At 40.0% G+C, this 19909-nt stretch overlaps 1 protein-coding gene across 2 annotated transcripts in view; it reads right to left on the bottom strand.

Moving 5' to 3' along the window:
- The window catches only part of ADCY5 (adenylate cyclase 5), a 216295-nt gene that overhangs the window by 85593 nt on the left and 110793 nt on the right, over positions 1–19909 (bottom strand). For both annotated transcript variants that reach the window (XM_035332488.1, XM_035332489.1), the window contains exons 2-3: positions 7240–7389; positions 2003–2124 (exon numbers count right to left, since the gene is read on the bottom strand). In XM_035332488.1, the coding sequence (XP_035188379.1) occupies positions 2003–2124; positions 7240–7389 (272 nt within the window). The remainder of the gene's footprint in view (positions 1–2002; positions 2125–7239; positions 7390–19909) is intronic.

Genomic DNA, 19909 nt, shown 5'->3' with positions numbered 1-19909 from the left:
AAGACTCCATGCTGAACTCCTAGTGTGAAATGAGTCATTTGTTCCAAATCATGTTCCCGTTTTCAATATTCCTACTTAGTTATTCATTTCCCTAAAGTATACGAAGATGAGATGTTCCTACGTTACCTTCTCTTTGCTTTCAGTACATATGGGTAAAGGCTACAAGAAGCCATTGTCTGCTAGGGTGAAGGCACTAAAGAAGAAAAAAATATGCATATATTGAATACTATGCTTGTGCATTTGCTAATTTAGTGCATTATTTTAAATTAGTTTTTATTTATTTAGTGATATAGTTAAAACAAAATTTCAAAGCATCATCCTAAAGAGATAATCACTTCGACTAAGATTTGACTGTACTGAATGACTTTTAGACCTGCAAATAACGATATATGGAAACTAATGTAGAAGAATATAATACCATACTGATTAATCTCATGTCATATCCAACAACTTGCATTCAATTTGAATGTCAAGCTGACCTTTGAGTACTGGAAAAAAGTAATTCCTCTATTAGGAAAATACACAAATGCCATCTATCATGAGAAATTTACAAACCTACTTGAACAAGCTAAGTGCTATTAAAGAAAAATTGGATGCAAAGACAAAAAACATCATCTACTGTAACACTTATTCTGCTATGGGCACTCTGGAAGGCCTCTTCCCCTCACCTTTATCACCATATGCATATTCTTTATTTTTCATTGCAGAACCATTAAAGCATTTTACAGCTGATAACATTTTTGTCTTCAGTATTGCTAGGGGATCTTTACCACTTTGCCCAGTCATGATCAAAACCTAAAGTAAGAGTCCCTCTCCCCAATTTTCTGCTTGTACATTACCTCTCTACTCCACCACTAATGCTAAGGAAATATCAATTTTCTGCAGTCTTTACATGCTTCAGAATTTTAAGTGAATTTTACTGCATCGTTTACTGGAGGTTGTGCATGTGCAGTATATTGGAGATGCAATAAATCCACTTTTATTTGTTGAGCAATAACTATCAGAAAATATAATTCACCAACATACTTAAAGCTGCGTAAGAGAGAAGGCTACACAAGCAGCTTACAAGAAAACCTCTTATTTGAAGGGAAGAGGGAGGGAGGAATGAGAGAGACTCTCTGTCCCCAGCCCCATGTCTCCGTAGAAGTATTTACAGACTTACAGAGCTGTTACACAGCATCAGGACCTGGCTTGGCAGAGACATAAGTCATTCCCAAAGAGGCCAGGTACAGCAGCAGAATTAAAATGTGTCAAGATTAAGTTAAACTACTTTTAATTGCAACCCATGAAGATTAACAAGCGACATCAACAGTAATATCAAGTATGAGTTCATTCCCTCTTCCCTTGGAAGTGGACACGGGGAACCTGGTGATGTGCCAAAGCTCATGGAGACAGACTGCCCCAGCAACACGGACTGGCTGTGATTCTGCACCACTTCCCAGACACCAGACATCCATTTCATCTGCTCATCCAGGCAGACCAAGGAGTGACACGGCCTTGGGTGGCTGACTGGTGACTGAGCAGGTGTCAAGGGCTGCTACTAATGGACCCCCTGCTTGTAATTACAGACTGGCAGGGACTACTCCAAGTGATTTTAACCTCAGTCTCTGCAACTCACCCCCTGGGAAGTGCTGTCAGTCTTTGACTTGCATCCCTTCAATGCTTATCAGAAGGGTGCTTGTTACTGTCAAAAAAATATCCAAACTCAAACATTCCACCTTTTCAAAGCCACCGAGATGCAATCCAGGAAAAAGAGAAAAAATAAAGAAGCTAAAAAAAGAGATCAGTTAAAGCTGCTTATCAGACGAAGATGTTGCAGACATGTGGTAATCCTCCTTCCGTCCTATAAACAAACTTACAAAAGTCAACTGGTGGCACCTTAGAGCTTTTACACTTATTTTGAATTAAGTGCTGCTGTCATCTTCATTCCCAGGCCTTAAGTGCTAAGTACAGGGATGGTCCCTCCTCCCCTGGCAGCTGGGAGATAGGCTGCTCTTCTTACCTGACATTGTCATGCTTCTGGATGTAGATTTTATGAAACATCATATCTTCCTGTTTGGCATTAATGTCAGCTTTCATCTCCATGGCAACATGTCGAGGAAGTACAGAGAGCAGGAGCCGCTCCTGTGGAGTCAGACAGATGAAGCAATTAAAACACCTGCTGCCCAGTTAACAAACACACTTTGCTCCGCTCTGGGGAGAAATGAGGTCATCAGTTTGGGGAGCGAAGAGTGAAACCACACCAAGTGAAACCACATCCATAAACCCAGCAGTTGACCCTCTGTCAAGGCATCTGCAATTCTGTCCTGACCCTGAAATGATAATTCAATGATTTTAGAGGGGAAAATATTGTTTTTCATCCCAGTTGCACTGGGCCCGTGATTAATGCCAGTTCTTGCAAATGAAGGATCCATGCAACTCAGAAATTGCACATACACATTCCTGGAATGACTCTGCTAAATGATACCATCTGACCTTCCCCACAGCATCTCCACACCACCATGAAGTCCTCTTTCACACAGCCCTACAGGACTGACACCCCAACACCCTCGGGCACCTTCTACAATTCCTTCCTTTCCCATCTAATCAGGTAGGCACATTCCCCCAACAGGCACAAACCTGTCCTTGGCAGATAACAAGTCAATAGGAATGCCCCAATAAAACTAGCATGAGAAGTTAGCTCAACTATGCGATGTGGTGTTATACTTCTACACCTAAAACCACTCTTAGTGCCCAATTGAATTAAGACCTATACACCCACCCACTCACCTACAAAAGTACTTCCAATAACCACCTTCTGTCATCAGCCTTTCACTGCTCTTCACCCTCCTTGAAACAACTAAATTGCACTTTTATTTACTGATAATAGCTTTAGTGTGACTTTCATAACACCATTTTGTAAGCGGTTCCATATATAGTTTTGTATGCTAGGCAAAAATTAGTTACATGACAAAATGATGACTTTCTGGTAATTTTCCTAAAAACTCACACAAAAGCTTGCTATTATTCTAAATCTGGTGGCAATTTTATGCAAAAGCTATAGAATTTAAACCTGCAGGTAATATGCACCCCAGGGACACATTTGTGTATTTCAGGATTCTCACCTGATAAATTCTGCCCAGACCGTTCAATCCCTTTATTTTATTCCCACTCACACCCTTTGCAGTTCAGGGGAAGTTTTTGCTCTGGCTAGAGAAGGTGGGGAGCATCTCCTCAGGGCCCAGCTCCAGCCCAACCTTCAAGCAGTGCTCTGGACTAGCTGAAGAATCCCAAAACTTGCGCCACTCTTGTTTTTATTATTTTTCTTTCCCTGCAGTGAGCAGAAGGGCCTTCCTTCCTGACGACACAGACACAATGTAGAATAAACGAAGGTGCCTAACCTTATCTAACAGATCATTAATTCTCAACAACACAGGGAGCAGTTGGGCTCAAGCTGCAGCCCTGACTCAGAGGGGTCAGCATTCCTGTATTAATTACTCACGTCACCAAACCTCTTGCCCACACTTCAGTTATAAACACATTCCTGGATTCTAATTTCTGGCTTTATCTGAAAGTTCCCCACTTATTTCTTACTCTAAGGAGAGAGAGAAACGTTGGGAAAACCAGATGAAGATGGATTCACTGAATATGTGCTCAGCATGCACTGAGACATTTTATAGGCTGCAGCATTGCCCAGTATTTACTTTTTTTTTCCCTCAACATGTACCTTAAAGGGATTGATTCTTGCCTATGGTCCCTGAGGAGGTAGTAATAACACAGGAGAAGATGTGTTGCAGGGATGTCTATCTCCCCAGCTCCAAACTGCAGCAGTCCTGACAAGATACTTGTGTTTTAAAGCACTCTCACCTTCACTGGCATACTGCATGTGCTAGCGTTCACATTGCCAATTATTTTTTTCTCTCTCTCTATATATATACATACATACACATATATATATATAAAGATTATGAATCATGCACGTGTCCTCAGGCTTCTGTCAGCTATTAGTGTACTCCTTGAGCGTAAAAGCACAACACATTTTGTATGTTTACCAGAGTGACTGGTGTATACACTGCTGTCATTTGCATATTCTAATAGGCATCCTCAAATGTGTGAAAGCTGCTACTCTACGTGTGATTTTACACATCCTTTAAATAACTCAGAGCTCAATGGGGAGCTCAGGGGCACCCGCAGGTTTGGAACATTCCCTGTGGGCGCACCAGAGTGAAGGATGATTTTGTTTTACTTGCTTGAAAAGCAGGGACATGTTTGGGGGAGTGAGTTTCTTCTACTAGTACTCCAAGGGATTTTCACATAGATTTCTGGATAACTTGTGCTTGTGAACCCTCACCCCTGCTCTTCCTGACGCCACAGGCATTTGCCAGATTAAACCACCAATATTTTCAAGACAGTTGAGATCTCCATGAGACTAACACCACTCTGAACTATCACCAATTGGGAATAAGACTTAACAAGTGAAACAAATGCATGCTACAGGAACAATCCTTCATGTAACAACTAATTAGCAGGTTGAGCTGCGTTACAGAGCTGGACATTATTTTCATCCTGTTTGCTGGGAGCATCACGATCACTGAAAATAACCTCTCAAACGACCAGGAGGAGGCTGTAACAAGTGCTTTAGTAAGGCACAAGCCACGCTAAAAGACCTTCAAAACAACAAAAAAATCCCTTTGTTTTATTTCAAATGGAGCACAGAAATTAAAGTCTCCACCAGAGTACAATTTTCATTTTGGTGTAATGACTAGAATGTACTGCATCCCTCACTGTAAAATCACTTACATACAAGTGAGGTGGCTGGGACTGCTGTTTTACAAGTCTAACAAGGCAACAGTCTGACCTGATAAAAAAAGCAAATTCATATATAATTCTCACTTCAAAATACGATGTGAGTATAGTTCCACTGAATTATACATTAAACAAATGCATACCAAGAAGCACTAGTCTCTAGAATAGGCACAGATTAAAGAGTAAAATACAGATCTACTCTATTTACATACATCCACATGGATATATGTGTAAGTGGGTGGATATATAAAACACACACATCCGTACAATGACTCTATGCTACAGAGGAATTTTAACTGTTTATGTTGTACTCTCCCAAGATGACCCCAAAGCATTAACAAATATTCAGTGTGTTACAGCTGTCCATTTGTCCTCAGGTTTAATAACACTTACTATTCATCAAAAGTTAAGTGACGCAGAGATGTAAAGAAGAAGAAGATGATTTCACAGACAGAAGACAAGCAATGCTAGAAGGCAAACTGCAGTCTTGACAACCACTCTTTTACTCAAATCTTAAGTATTTGCAGATTATTGAGAATACCTATTTTTTTTCATCCAATATTATTTTATTCTGTGTAAGGAACAGTAATTCCCGTTATGATTCTGCCCTAGGTTGTCTCAGGTAATAAAATCATTTAGGATTGTCTATTCTGGATTGGACACTCTGGATTTCTGTTTACTTTCTTTCTAATTTTAGATGCCAGTAGATGCTTAATAAGGGAAAATATACACTCCTTTGCCGGAGATAATCTGCCTGTCTTTAATAGAGAACAGCACACAAGAGCATCGTCAGGTCTCCAGAAACAGGCAAACGATGATAAGAGTGCTGGGCTCTTTCCCTCCATGCCTATTTGGAGACCAGCTCTCACAGACGTGGGCTGAGCTGCCGGTATTTGCATCTGCTGTCACCTCAGGATTATCTCAATGCATTATGCATAGGGCTGCATCTGAACTGAACCTGGAAATCAATGTCAGTGCAGGCTGTAGCAGCAAATAATCTTATTAGGAGTCCCCAGCTGCCAGGATCCACAGTTCCTGCTGGATGTACCGGAGGGCACATCTTAGTGACTGGCTTTGACCTGTGTGTTACTGATGTCCTAGCTTTCTCTTGTATGGTATGGTACCTTTGGGGAGGAGAAGAAAGAGAGATAAAAAGGCCTAAGACCATGGCATTTGTAAGGATGTTTTTCATGCGGTACTTCTGGCACAGAAGCTCTTAAATCCAGAATGGCACGTTCATTTGTGACATGCAAAGGCAGCCTCTCTCTCAGCAGGGAGGACAGAGCTGTAATCAATAAATAAAATAGGGTATTCTCTTGGCTCAGTTCTTTCCTCCAAGGTGCCAAAGGAGGACTGGCCACTTGTTTCATCTTTCTGAAAATACTTTTTTACAAAGGAAAAAGAAGCTGTGATTGTGAATTTGGTTTTCATATACATATTGTCAAAATAACCGTAAGGGTTAAGCAGAAAGTATGTCAGCCAGAAGAACCTCATAAACACTGCCAAAAGACTGATCCATAGATACAGATGGGCTGGGACATGAGGGAAAAATAAGCTGTGTTGCCACAGAGATACAAAGATGCTCCACTCGATTAATTCCCCTGACCTCTTCCCCAGGTTCATGACCACAACCAAGATCCAAGATACCTCCCAAGGGAAGACTGGAAGCCCCATTTCATGATTCCCTTCAAACTGGACAGGACAGACCACTGCAAGACGTATTGTAGGGTAGAGATGTGTATTAGCAAAGGAATAGACACACTGGTCCAAAAGGTCTTTCATATCTAATCCTGAGGAGACAAGAGGTTCATTGCCACAGAACCCATAACTGAATTAGGGGAGCCAATATGGTTGGTCCCCTTGAAAACTAGGCTGTTTACTGGCAGCACACAAACATTGGACATGTGGATGAAACTTACTTTTCAATAAAATGACTTGAGGCCTATATGGCGCACAGAGGTGTGCAAGCAGGTAGGGAACCTTGGACAAGGCAGGAAGAGGACTCTGGAAGCATCAGGGGACAGTATATTCTGTGGCCCAATTTTTACCTTTTTCACTTCAGAAACCTGCCTTACCTGTTCGTAGTGGCTTTACTGGCAAACACACTACAAAGAGGGTCCACCTGAAGCCTGTGTGCTGCATCCACGTTCAACAGACAGCTCCAATGAGTGCAAAAAAACAGTGCACACTCTCTGTGTACTATGTAATTTTTATCTGCACAGCAGAGTCCACAGGATTTGTTGATGTCTGTGGACAAATCTATCAGTGCACTGGGGAAGAAATACTCCCTGAGTTCTCTTTCAAGCCTTTAAAAAGCCTGCCGTCTCCTTTCAGCCTATTCTTGCTTGTATCAGTCATCAAGCAAGAGGCCTGCAAATCGAATCCTATAGGAACAATTTGCATGCTAATTCCATTTCAGCAATTTCATTTTTTATTTCCCACTGTTGCTCTTACCTGCTGCTGGTTTTCCCTTTGAGAATGCAGCCTGGCTTGTATGCATTCCCTCGTCTCCTGGAAAGCCTGTCTTTGGGACACCTCTGCTGGGTAGTGGGTACAGACGCCTACAATGTTTGTACAGGAGAAGATGAGAACATTGGAGACCAGCTGCAACAAAAGGGAAAAAAAAAAAAAAAGAAAAAAGAAAGAAAAAAAGAAATACTTGATTACATTTTGGAAAACTGCCATCAGTAACAGCACAGCTAGAACTCAGCCCATTCCATGACTCGCTGATCCAAGCCATGGTTAAACCTTAAGCTCTTAATTCCAGTGTATTTCACTTCTCTAGTTTTTAAATACAAAACTTCCATATATGGCCTTAAATATATGCTCTTAACACTGTGTATTGCTTCACTGTAAAAATACAACTCTATTAGCAATACTGTAATCTTGCTTTTGGTAATCCAGTACCTTGCAACGACTATGACAAAAATCCATCTAAATATGCTACTACTGTGTCAGCTAAGACGCAGCTAGGACTCATGCAGACAGACCTGACAGAGGAACACAAATATTTCTGTGCTTGTGTACCTACATATCTGGCTTGAAAACATACCAAAGATACATTAAACCACTATTTTGAAATAGTGCTTAAAATAATGAAGGGAAAATGCTTCCCCCCCCGCCCCCCAGGGTTTAAGAGCAATTGGAATAGCTAGTTCATCTAAAAAAATTATGTTACAAAATTTTATGTTAAAAATACATTTTTAACATTTTTATGAACATGATTACAGAAAGAGATATTAAGTCTGGTGTATATTTGGATTGGACAAGTACAAGGGAAAAGCTACGTCGCTCTTCTGCTTCCACATGGATTATGTTTTGTAACAAAGCAATCACATAACTTTTGCTGAAAACTAGTGTTGCAACTCTTTTATTTCCTAACCATTTTTTAATAAAAAGGAAAAAAACCATGCCCATTGCTAACATTTGGTTCATGTATAATGTTCAAACTGCTTCTGACAGTATCATATAAACATTTCCCTTGACAGAGGTCAAAATACAACTTCTGGAGAGCTGCACAAGCTGTACTGTCTCTCGGACAGACTTATTTGGAACACCTCTCATCTCTTCTAGGGGAAAAAAAAGACTGTTAGAATTGCAATATTCTTAAAAATAGGAATCTTTGGCCTATTCTCTAATGAGTTCAAACATACCCGTTGCCTTTGTTACTAATAATTTCCAGACCAACCCCTTCCCTGAAAATGCAGGGCCAGGCTCTGAAAGGCAGCACCCATGTGGATGCCTGTCAATCCCCAAGCTTGCAGTGGGTGTTCAGGACCCCCTAGACCAGGTTTTGTGCAGGAGAGAGGAGCTGGCCCCGTGTCACACACCAACATCCCAAAGAGCAACAGTGTCTGAGAGAAAGCCCGCTGGGACTGACTACATCCATACGCAGAAGACAGCAGAAATTGTTTTATTAACAACTCTGACCTGAAAGAGGATTTACACACAAAAAAAAATCCCATCTTTCAGTTCAGAAGAAGCAATACGTTAAACTACAGCCAGCTGAGGGACTTCTCCTCTCGGTGGATGGCTGCCAGGAGATGGCAACACCCGAAGCTCCCACATCAAAGTGCTGCGTTCTGGGCTATGTCCCTGCACCGAGTTCCCACACTTAGGTATTACAGTAAAACACGGTGACCCACAGGTTATATAGACACATATATATACCCATGGGTGGTTATCATCGCTATCACTTACACGTATCTGCAGGTAACTAGTTTCCAAGGAGGAAACTACTTCTCATCCCTTGCAGATTGCTCCCTCCATCCAAAGAGTCCACACAAGGGACAGAAATAGGGCTAAGGTGCAGGTCATACACACACACATGCAATAAGCCCCGACCCGAAACTCACATATTCCCCTTACAAGTATCTTCTTACTCAGCTCTTTCTATGGCCGTCTGGATCTTCCCATGTCCGAGGTCCCACATCTCGTCCCCAAACTGATCAGACGCCAGCCAGCTGCCACCTACATCTTGCCCAGGTACCCTATCCCACTGCTGCATCACATTTTTTTTGCTTATCACGAGCAAAAATGTGGGGTTTTAAGGATGAAAAATCCCCCCTAAGTATAAAAAAATACTAGTGCTCATTATCTTGAAGAAACATCTTAAAAAAGGAGCAGAAGTAGGCTTTCCTGGGAGTTACTCCGATTCCTGCTTCACAGCTGCATTACTGGCAGCCTGGCAAGAGCACTTCTCCGAGTTCAGGACGGTTAGTATGAGATCCAATGGGTTAACACTAAGTAGCATGTTTTGCATGGCTGGATTACAGCAAGACTCCCAAATCCTCTCTATTGGAACTATTTAATTTTACAGTAAATGGAAAATTTGTCAGCGCACATAAAACAGCACGCATCACATATTCAAAATGGAAAAAGATGAGAGCAGAAATGACTTTCAGGAAATATTCCATTTTCTTTTTTAACCCCTAGGAACCAAGGCTTCATTTCACTTAGAGTCAGTAGTGCAAAGCCAAAGCAAACTCCCCAAAATAGTGACTCAACGCTTGCACCCAGAACAGCAGACAAGGGGTGGTTTAGAGTCCAGGCGATGTCTTAGGAGTTAACTGCGCAGGAAAAAAAGGAACAGGTCAGTCCTGAAGACAAGCTCTTCATGGGTATGTCCTTAGTGGGTGTATCCAAGGGACTTCGCAGACTGATTTATAAGACAGACCCAGATGACCATGCTTTGTCTAGGGGGAGTAAAAACTATAGGGCAATGTAATTATTAAGTAGAAAGAGACAGACACCTGTAACTATGCTGTTAAACAGAAGCTCATTTAATTCACAGTAAGGCATCTTTGAGGGATGCCACAGGGAGGGAAAGAGGGAAATCAGAGTGTAATGTTGAGAGTATCAAAGATCTGCAGAGATTTAAAACTGCAGCTCCTACTATTTGCAGCAACCCTTGTTATGTAGGCAAGAGCATTTGTTCAATATGTGTTCTCAATAATTTTCTTCATGAGTATTTTAAACTACATTAAAGCAGAAAAAAAAAATAATATCTAATCTCAATTTTTTCACAGTCCGTTGTCTTAATAAAATAAATTTGTACCCTGTTTGCCAAATGGTACTACAAGCTTATCAGCTTCCTTGCCATTTTGCTATGGTAACCAGCTTCAGTCCCAGGAGGAAAGAAATGATGTAGATATTAAAAAACTGATTCCCTAAGCTCCATGGCTTGAAAAGTAAAAACATATCATGGCAACTATTTCAGACAATCTGTGCTTGAAGAGCTGTTCAAGGCAATGGGAAAATACAGTTGGCTATTTTGGAGCTGATTTCCTTCCCCTGCCTAGCCAGAGATTTAAACTAGGAAGTTTCCTGCCCTTCTGATTTTAGAAAATAATAGTTTATAAAAGACCACTTCACTTACCTATAAATCCTAGATAAGCTATTAAGCTGGCCTACAGTATTGCCATATTTGAGTGTTTCATAAATGAGTATGTTTACTCTTAGAGCATCTGTGTGTGGCAGTGAAATGGTATTATCCTGATGTTACTGAGGCAGAGCTCTTTAAAGGCAATTCAGTATCTAACAAAAGTACTTGGAGGGTTTCTCAAAAAATTAGTGCGACTTCTTCATTCCCCTGACATAATAGATCTCTCACTCTCAAACAACAGAGCAGAGTGGACAGTTTCGAGTATCTTTGACTTTAGCTCACAACCAGAGCAGTGTAAGGCTTTTGTTGAATCTCTTGCAGGAAACTGTTTTCAATATTTTTTTTCTTGGTGGTGGAAGGAAGAAAAAAAATAGAGAGAGATGGAAACAGTTTAGTTCCACGTGTTCTAGGAGTTATGAAAACCTGGTATTACCAAATCAAAATTGAGAGTTAAATCTGGTCTGCCTCTATTGTTACAAAATTGATGTTTTGGGCATTTCAGGCAAGACTGAGGAGGAACCCTGATGGTTCAGTGATCACCAAGAGTCTTCCAGACCATCACAAGCAGAAAGAAATATCAGCTTGAATCAATATCGCCCTGCTTCTCCTTACTAGCTTTCTATTCGATTATTCTTCAAACACCAGCTGCTATTCAATATGTAATTAAGAGACAACAACATGCTTAAGAGGGGTAGCATCAAGATAAATTTTGTTAGTTCCTTACCTCCACCAGAGAAAACAAAGCTGGTTACTACCAGGAAAACACAGGCCATATTCCTCTGAATATCACAGCTCATTATAATAATCACAGCTTTTTAGCTTTTAGCATTTAGCTTTTTACTTTTTTTTTTTTTCCAAGTTACCCTCCTTTGGTCAACTTCTCTTGCAGAGGCTCAGGGTTATTTCTGTTCTGAGATCACAGCATTGAGCCATTCTCTACTAGTTTCTAACACCACACAGCGATACTTTTTTCTATTTATTTTCCATTTAAATCAGAATATTTTGACATTTCATGAAGTCCCATTTTGCAGACCCCCTCTTTTCAAGCTTTTAGTGTGGGACAGTAAAACTGGCACAAGGAGAAAAGCACCTAGTGTTTACGGCCAGGTTAGAAGGGGGCTTTGAGCAACCTGCTCTAGTGGGTAGCATCCCTGCCCATAGCAGGGGAGCTGGAACTGGATGATCTTTATGGTCCCTTCCAGCCCAAACCATTCTATGATTCTATGACACACGGAGACCAAAAAGTCACAGAAAACTATCCAGAGGAAACAAATGATGTATCCCATCTTTCTGGAGTTTTTCACTGCTCCGCCTCTGCTTTTCAGTTCTCATAACAGTTATCCAGTAGGAAATCTTTTGTTCAATCAATTGTTGGTGCAGCAGCTAGGTTAAGAGCAGATAACAACTGAGTTTCTAGACTACTTTTTATAGTGGTTGTATAGAGAATTGACCAAGGGGACCAATTATTAATTACAGGGGCAAACACTGAAATTAGATTACTTTTGAGAGTTCCTTTTTTTTTCAACAATGAAAAATTGTTATAACATTTTAATACTTATCTGAAACAGAATATAAGAATAAAAATATGATGGTGTACAAAAGCTCTATTTCTATAGCACCTATGTGTGTGATTCAGAATTGGACATATGGATACATTTTAAGGCTTCAAAAATAAGAAGTGCAAACATGAAAAAAAAATGTTATGAGCTATAGCTGATACTGTTTTTTAAACACTTTCCCTGAACAGCAATTAACCCTGTATTGCCTTTTTATATATGACTATCTAGTAAAATAATAAAACAAAACAAAACTAAAAACAAACAACAACAAGAAAACTGAAGCAGCTACAGAGCCAAAGGCATAATGAAAATTAAAACGAAGGGCAACATCAGCTGGATCCAAGATCAAATTACTCATGTATTTGTGCTGTATATACAACATCATCTTCCATTTCCCAAAGCTACAACTAGCAGAGTACTAAGAAAGTGAAAACTTGTAGATTATGCTAAAAAGATAATTAAATAGAGTCATGTGATCCTCTCCTCATGCCTGGCCAGTAAAGAACAAGAAAAGGACTAGCGAAGAAATTAGGAAGAGGGTTTTTTATTATTACTATTTTAAATGTGACAAGTACTTTTACTGAGTTCTTGAAATAACAGCAACAACAAAAGATGAAACCAATACACCAGTCTCAGAACACATTTTCTGAAGTTGCTAAATGGTGCCTTCCCTCTCTGTTCTGCTACTTCTGTGCAGCAACCACTTATTTGGATCTCGAGCAGAACAGAATACTGATTATAGCGACTATCTTCCAAAGACTTAGAGGAGTGCACTTTATGTATGAGTAGTGCTACTGAAGCCAGCTCTGAAAATTTAAATGCTTCCCTATGTCATGGCGTAATTTAGCGATCCAAAATCTGCAGAATTTATTGAAGAGTGATGCTCTAGATAGGCCGTGTATCCACTCAGGTAGTGTTGAGAACAAAAAAAAATCCTTGTAGAAATTCTTTTGATGCTTTTTTTGCATATTCCTTCCATTTAGGAAGCCTACAAGGAGCACAAGCTGCCTACTTCAACCTTTCAACTAGATACTACATTCAGCGTAAGGTTACTTCTTGAGAGTGAAGCAGTGGTACCAGGGCTGAAAACACTGAGAGAACCCTCATGCTGCTTGTGAATATCTTTGCTGAAGAATTCAAGTCAACAGAAGCACTACACTGAAGCTATCCATTCTGTATATATAAGTGACCATCTCACCTTTCCACCCCAATATGTGATGCTCTTCTTCTCCCAGGGGAAAGACAATTATTTTACCCCGCATAAGTTCAATTTACAGGATAAAAAAATATCTAAATCAGCTTTAAAATAAATACCTGCAGGAAAAGACATAATATATTGTATACCTCATCCAGAGGAAAAACATAACATTTTGGTATTTTTCAATTCTTCCCGTTGTTTCAGATGACAGCCAAATGTTTGCTGCTGCTTTCTTAATTTTAACCTCATACCCTGTTCTACAAGATTTTCATTCATTTACTGATTGCTGTCATTGCAAACCTTCCGTGCGCTCCTTCCCGCTGATATCCTCACTGCCATACTGAATAGAGAACCATAAAGGACAGTATTTATGATCTGTGTTTATACCTAAAACTTGTAATCACAATTTTATTAAAGAACAAAATATTACAAACAGATGTATTTTTAGTAAGCCGCTCAAGAGGAAACATTCCTACATCAAACTGATAAATTCTACTTCCTCCTCATTTTTTTTTTTTTAATTAATTTTTCCACTGGGATTTCAGCAGGATCCTATTTTCTTCAGTGACTGAGTGATAAGGTGCAGAGGAGGAGAATACACTGTCCTGACCAAATCTTGGCATAACACCAACTAAAAGAAGTATTTCTGTTTCTAAGTTTTCCTGGCACGCTATCATGATCCCAGCAAAGCATCCTCTGCATGGTGGCACAGCCTGGTAGGGAGGAAGCGTTGCTCTCCGCTAGGAACAAAATAGCAGGGAAGGAGATCCCCAGGTCCTATCGTCTATCCTCAGTGAATCTCCACAGCAACCAAGTTTCCATGCATCTTTACTCTTAACAAACTCAGTGAGCTATGAATAAGGGCCAGTTTTCATGTGAGGAATGTTGATGGAGAATGGGATGAAGCAAGCTGGCAGCCCCGGGCCAAGTGTGACAGACAGCGAACAGGGACATTTCTCCTTTCCCTTGCTCCATTAACAATTCAACCCTTATTATTTAAATTGCCACTTCTGTTAAGTCTTTGCACCCAGGCTGTCTCCTCCAGCTCCTTATCTGAGCATCCTGCTAGCCAGACGCCTCTCCTCACCACGTGCCCACTGTAAGGAGAGCTGAGCACAAGCTGTGCCCTTGGCCACTTCCAAAGCCGACCTCTCGCCAGGCGCAGTGACAGCCTCCATGAGGCAAAATGTGCTAGAAATGGAGGGGGGGACTCCTGCAGCTCTGGGCAGGTTTAACATGCCAGCTCACCTAACCTGAGCCTGGTGGAAACATGTCTGTACTGTGCATGAATTCACCGTGTTGGACGTGCGTTTATTTCCAATCAATAGACGTATCTACATGTCAAAGACGTGAGCAACCAAATACAGGCCCACTGAAATAGGAGCTCTTCAAAGAGGACTTCAAACATGAGGTACATCTTGCAGTCCCAGAAGTGGATGAAAGCTCCTAGTCCTTCTGTGCATGTCTCTTACCGGTCGTTGGGTGGACATTTTCACACATGAGGTAAGTCATGATAATTTGGACAACTCTGCAAGATTTGCCCAGATGCATGATTGCTTAGGCAATTTAGAAAATAAATATAGTTTTAGAAAATTAAGCAAAATCCTGACATCCCAGCAAAACCTACAAATGATTCTAAGCATGTTTGGGTTTGGGTAGACTTCCTGCCAATCCTACCACTCCCAAGGCAGGAGAGCTGTTCAGAAAGGAAGACACAGGGTATAATAGAAAAAAATGGAATTGCACAGAAGTTGGATTAAGAAGTCTGGTTATACTCTGAAGGTTCTCCATGTTGCCTCTGCAGCTAGCAGAAACTGTAACCAGTGAGCAGAAAGGTCCAGAAAGGTGCTTGATTAATCTCCTATATCATATTTCCTTCCTGTCTGGTGGAAGGGATATGAAGAAAGCCAAATGCTTAGATTTTCTATCAGGCCCTGTTAAAATTAGTCCACTACACTGACAAAAGCATGAAATTCCATTTAATATACACTAACTAAGCAAGCAAACGCATATTTTGATTTTACCCATATGGGAGCAGGCCTTTGCCCACTTTGTTTTTCTGCATTATTTTTTTTTTGGTTGGGATCAGGTTGTACATGGTAGCCCGTATTTTCCTACAACATCTCAGCCGAAGCGACCTCCACAGCCCATCCCAGTTCTTCACGGTCACCTCCACAGCTGCCACCACCTGCCTTCTCCATCCTCCTGGCACGGAATCTGCCTTGTGATCAGCCTGCTGCCAGCAAACACACTTCACAGGGAAGCATGTTTCCCAAGACCTGTGCTGCTTCCAGTGGCTACGAGAAAAAATGCCCATACTAAATAAGCCAAATTACATCCCTCAACATCAACATCCCTAGGCCTCCCCACCACAGTGCACTCCAGCCCTTAGTGTTTTGGGGAATATCTCTGGGAGCCCTGTGCTCAGACACTGGCAGTGCATCACCCCTTATCTTCCACAGTCATTTAAGCACAGGCGTCACCTCCAGGTCACTGGGAAAACAAAAATATTTATCTAGTTACATTAAAGTCTTATTTATCTGGGAAAAAAGAGCATTTGCCAATTGCTCAGCAGGCAGAAATGAGTGCCCTAAATACAGCCTGTAAAATATAAAAATCATTATTTCCCAGGCAGTTGAGTGTGTGTTTTTTGGGTGGTGGTGAGTTAGGTTGGTTTTGCTTGTTTGTGTGGGAAGAAATAGAAGATGAGAGAAAGAGTGGAATACAGATGGATTATTTTCTGTTGTTTTCATTTTAAGGACAACCCTCTCGCTTCTTCTGTTGCTTCAGGTTCCCACCAGCTAGGCTCCTTCCTCATAAACCCATATCCCAACACACATTTTTAATATACAAAACTCACCAAGAACCACTAAGTCTTTGCTCTTGAACTGAAGCAGTGACTTTTATCACATGCAGCAAAGGAGCAGCACTCCTAACAGATAGCACAGAGCCTGCACAGCCCCTGCTAACGTACATGCTTACCTAGGAGGGATCTAAGAGGATCCCAACTGAGCACCCTTCTTTAAAAGCCAACATGCTGTTTTGCCAGCTGTTACACTAAGCTAAGCTTGTGTCTGCATGAGAGGGGTCGCATACAAGTTGAGATTCATTGTTGTATCTTACAGAGATAAACTGTATGTTTAAATCATACAGATTGAGTTTCAGCAATGCAAAAAAAAAAAAATAGGCAAATTCTCAGCCAAATTTTAATTGAGCACAATGGACAGCTTGGAGGCACATTCCTTGGCCTTCAGCTTTGTCATGCTGAATTTCGAAGGTCTACAGAAAAACAATAGTTGATTTTAGAGAGCAGCTCGAACAGACTTTTCAGAATTGTTTATACAGACAAGTGTAAGGCAACCTAACAGCAATGTCTACAATCAGCTCTGTATAATACAAATTACAGAACACAATTTAGCCTGCCTTTATTTCACTATATTGAGCCCCTCTTTCCTCTGCTTTTAGACCTGCAGTACTTCACTTGTACTGTAACTCTCGTTGCTGTCCACCTTGGATTCTCTTCTCATTCCCCCGTCCTGTCTTTCCTCCAAATATACACACAAACACACAGCCTCACTAACGTTTTTAAATAAGCCAAGATGAACCTTGTTCTTTTCTGGTAGCTCCAACAGCTTGGTTACTCTGCAACTAGATGTGCTTTTCGCAGTGCAGGGCACATTTTTAATTGCTTTGCAATATCTGAAGGGATAAAATTCAACTTTTACTTCCAAGGCATAAGTATTGAAAGCATTCTCCAAGTCCCATACCACGAGACTGCATCGTTAATTTCTTTAAACATTATGAAATGGCAAGAAGCTGGCTTCTTGAACTGAGATATGCTACAATTGATGGTTATTTTTGCTAGGACCTTCTGCTCTCACTGGCAAATGTATAAGATGAATATCCTGGAAATATTGGTATTACAATACTGTAAAAATTCAAATGCTTAACAGAAACAAACAAATCAACATAATTTTGCTCAAGATGCACAATTTGGAAGAGTCTTTGAATTCTGACATATGATATAAGCTGGGTCTGCTGAGAATTCGGCAGGATATGAAGAAAAGAAATCCAAATTTATTTAGCTAGTGGAAAATTTTGAGTCTGTAATTGAGCATGTACTTTTACTCTCCCAAAGATCATTACCAGAGATTATGCAGCTGAATAGGTTTTCTGAGGTGAACTTAAAATAGACCTAATGTCATACTGACCTCCCCAAGAGGATAGTGTACACCATAGAAGTGGACTTTGAAAAAAAGTTAATTACAAATATTTAAAGTAACCTAATCTGAAGAAGAAATAGAAAAAAAAAAAAAGGCTTTTTTTTTTTTCAGGTTTTTTTTTTTTTTGTAACATAACAATAGAACAGTAAGGAACTTAAGAAACCCAATGGACTATGTAGTTCTCTACTTGCCTCTTAAAAAGTATGGTATCCAAAATACCTGGATACAACAATCCTGTTGAAGTTTAAAAGGAATTGAATAGCCTTACTTGTTTGCTTTATATTATATACAGTACTTGTCTTTATACATCCCAAAGAGATACTTTCCCTGGAGTGGGTAATATTGATCATGAATAAATCAGTTTGCAATCTACTTTCCCTGTGATCATCATCTGTTGCTCCACTGCTTAAACATTTAGTCATGGTGTTGCAATAGATTTTTCATTTCCGAGAATACAGTACCGGTGCAGTTAGACTTGCCTAGTAAGCCTTTCACAACTTGCCATTTTGTATTATTTTGAGATTTATTAGTACACTTGAAAACAAATGAGTTTATGAAAAACACTTCAAACATGGAAGATAACTGGACAAGTAATTGCTTTAAGAGGAAAATATAGATGAGAGAGGCTTTGCTATCTACTGAAAATGAGGTGCAGTTAGGGTCTTTATGTCTGAGAAATGAAAGCCATGTGAAAACAAACAAACAAAAAAGAAATTATCAAGAGATAATGATAATTTTAAAAATGGCACGAAATAGAGAAAAACATTTTAGCATGTGATCATGTGATTCCAAGTCCACAGTTTGAAATCATAAATCGGTTCTTTGGCATATTACCGTAATCTGATACCATTTGTTGGTCTAAATACAATAGGGAGCTACCAAGTAGCTTTTGATAAAAAAACTTTTGATTGGATCCAGTTCTCTATTCTTATCAGTTTAACTCTATCAACTTAAGACAGATAGAGATAGAGAAAATGCTGAATTAATCTCCCTTATCTTAGCTCATCAAACATTTCTTAGTGCTTTATGATAATCAATAATGAGCAAACATGAGATACCCCTTCAAAGGCAAAGCAGGTGGTCCTTGACAGATCACAATGATAACGAATACATCAGCTGGTATACAGAAGGCCCAAATGCTCTAACACGCATCCTGCTGCAGCGCTTGGAAAATAACAGTAAACAGAAGAAAGTCATAACTCCAGATATGCAGTGCAAACCAAGGAGAAAACAGAAGAGACACGTATAAGAGATTTAACTGGGTCTTCTCTACCATTGACTTCTATCATCCACTGCAGTCTCCAAGGCAGTCCTTAAAATAAACCAACTATTCTTTTGAGAACTATAATGTCAAATATCTTTCCTAAACAGTAGAAAAGCTTCTCAAAATGCTTTAATCAGAAGTTACAGAAAATAGTATAATGTAACTCTTAAAAAACAAGCAACAAAATATACCATCTCAGCTGTATCTTTTTTGTTTATGACTAAAAAAAGAGAAGCACAAACATTTACACTTTTTCTCTGATGATTACACATTTTTCTTTTACAACTTGAATTCAAAACTCTATTTTTTTCCATTGCTTTTTCCACCTGTAAAATAACTTCTGCTCAATAACAAATTAGGTTTACAGCCCCTTCAAATGTCAGGTCAGCAGAGAACCAAATGGTCCTCTGTTGCAACACCTAGCTGGCAGAGCACACAAATATTAAACACTATTTTTGTCCTGGGACTGCCTTAACGAGGGAAGAGAACTAAGGTTGCAGAGGCCACCTAAATACTGAATAACATTCATCAGCTCACAGTCAAATTTTTATCAGCTTCAATCAAGGCTCAGTAGGCAATATGTCACATTTCCTAGCATGAACGCCCAACTTCACAGCTTCAATTTGCCCTTAAAATACCATTTTTACTGTGTAATATCGGTATATCTGATTATCGGCACCAAGCAGATCTCTGCTATGAATGACTGTTTAATTAGTTCAGAACAAGCTGTGCTGCTTTCAGACAGAAACTAGTTGGAAAATCAGCAGTGAGTTTTATCAGACTGTCAATACCTATTTGATACAAGCAAATAACCTGAACTTGGACTCCAAGGAGGGTATTTACTTTCCCCACTGTTTTCTAACACTGCATATGGGTCAGATGCTGGCATCTAATCATGATTTGATCCAACTATGCATACATCAGGTCTAAACAACAGGAAATAGAGTGCCAGAAGTTATCTATCCAAAGGAATTCTATAAGGGTATTTAAGATTTA

Source organism: Oxyura jamaicensis, chromosome 7 (genome assembly GCF_011077185.1).
Source record: "Oxyura jamaicensis isolate SHBP4307 breed ruddy duck chromosome 7, BPBGC_Ojam_1.0, whole genome shotgun sequence".
Classification (NCBI taxonomy): Eukaryota; Metazoa; Chordata; class Aves; order Anseriformes; family Anatidae; genus Oxyura; species Oxyura jamaicensis.
The sequence above is the reverse complement of the archived record's forward strand: the minus strand, read 5'-3'. Positions and strand labels throughout refer to the sequence as shown.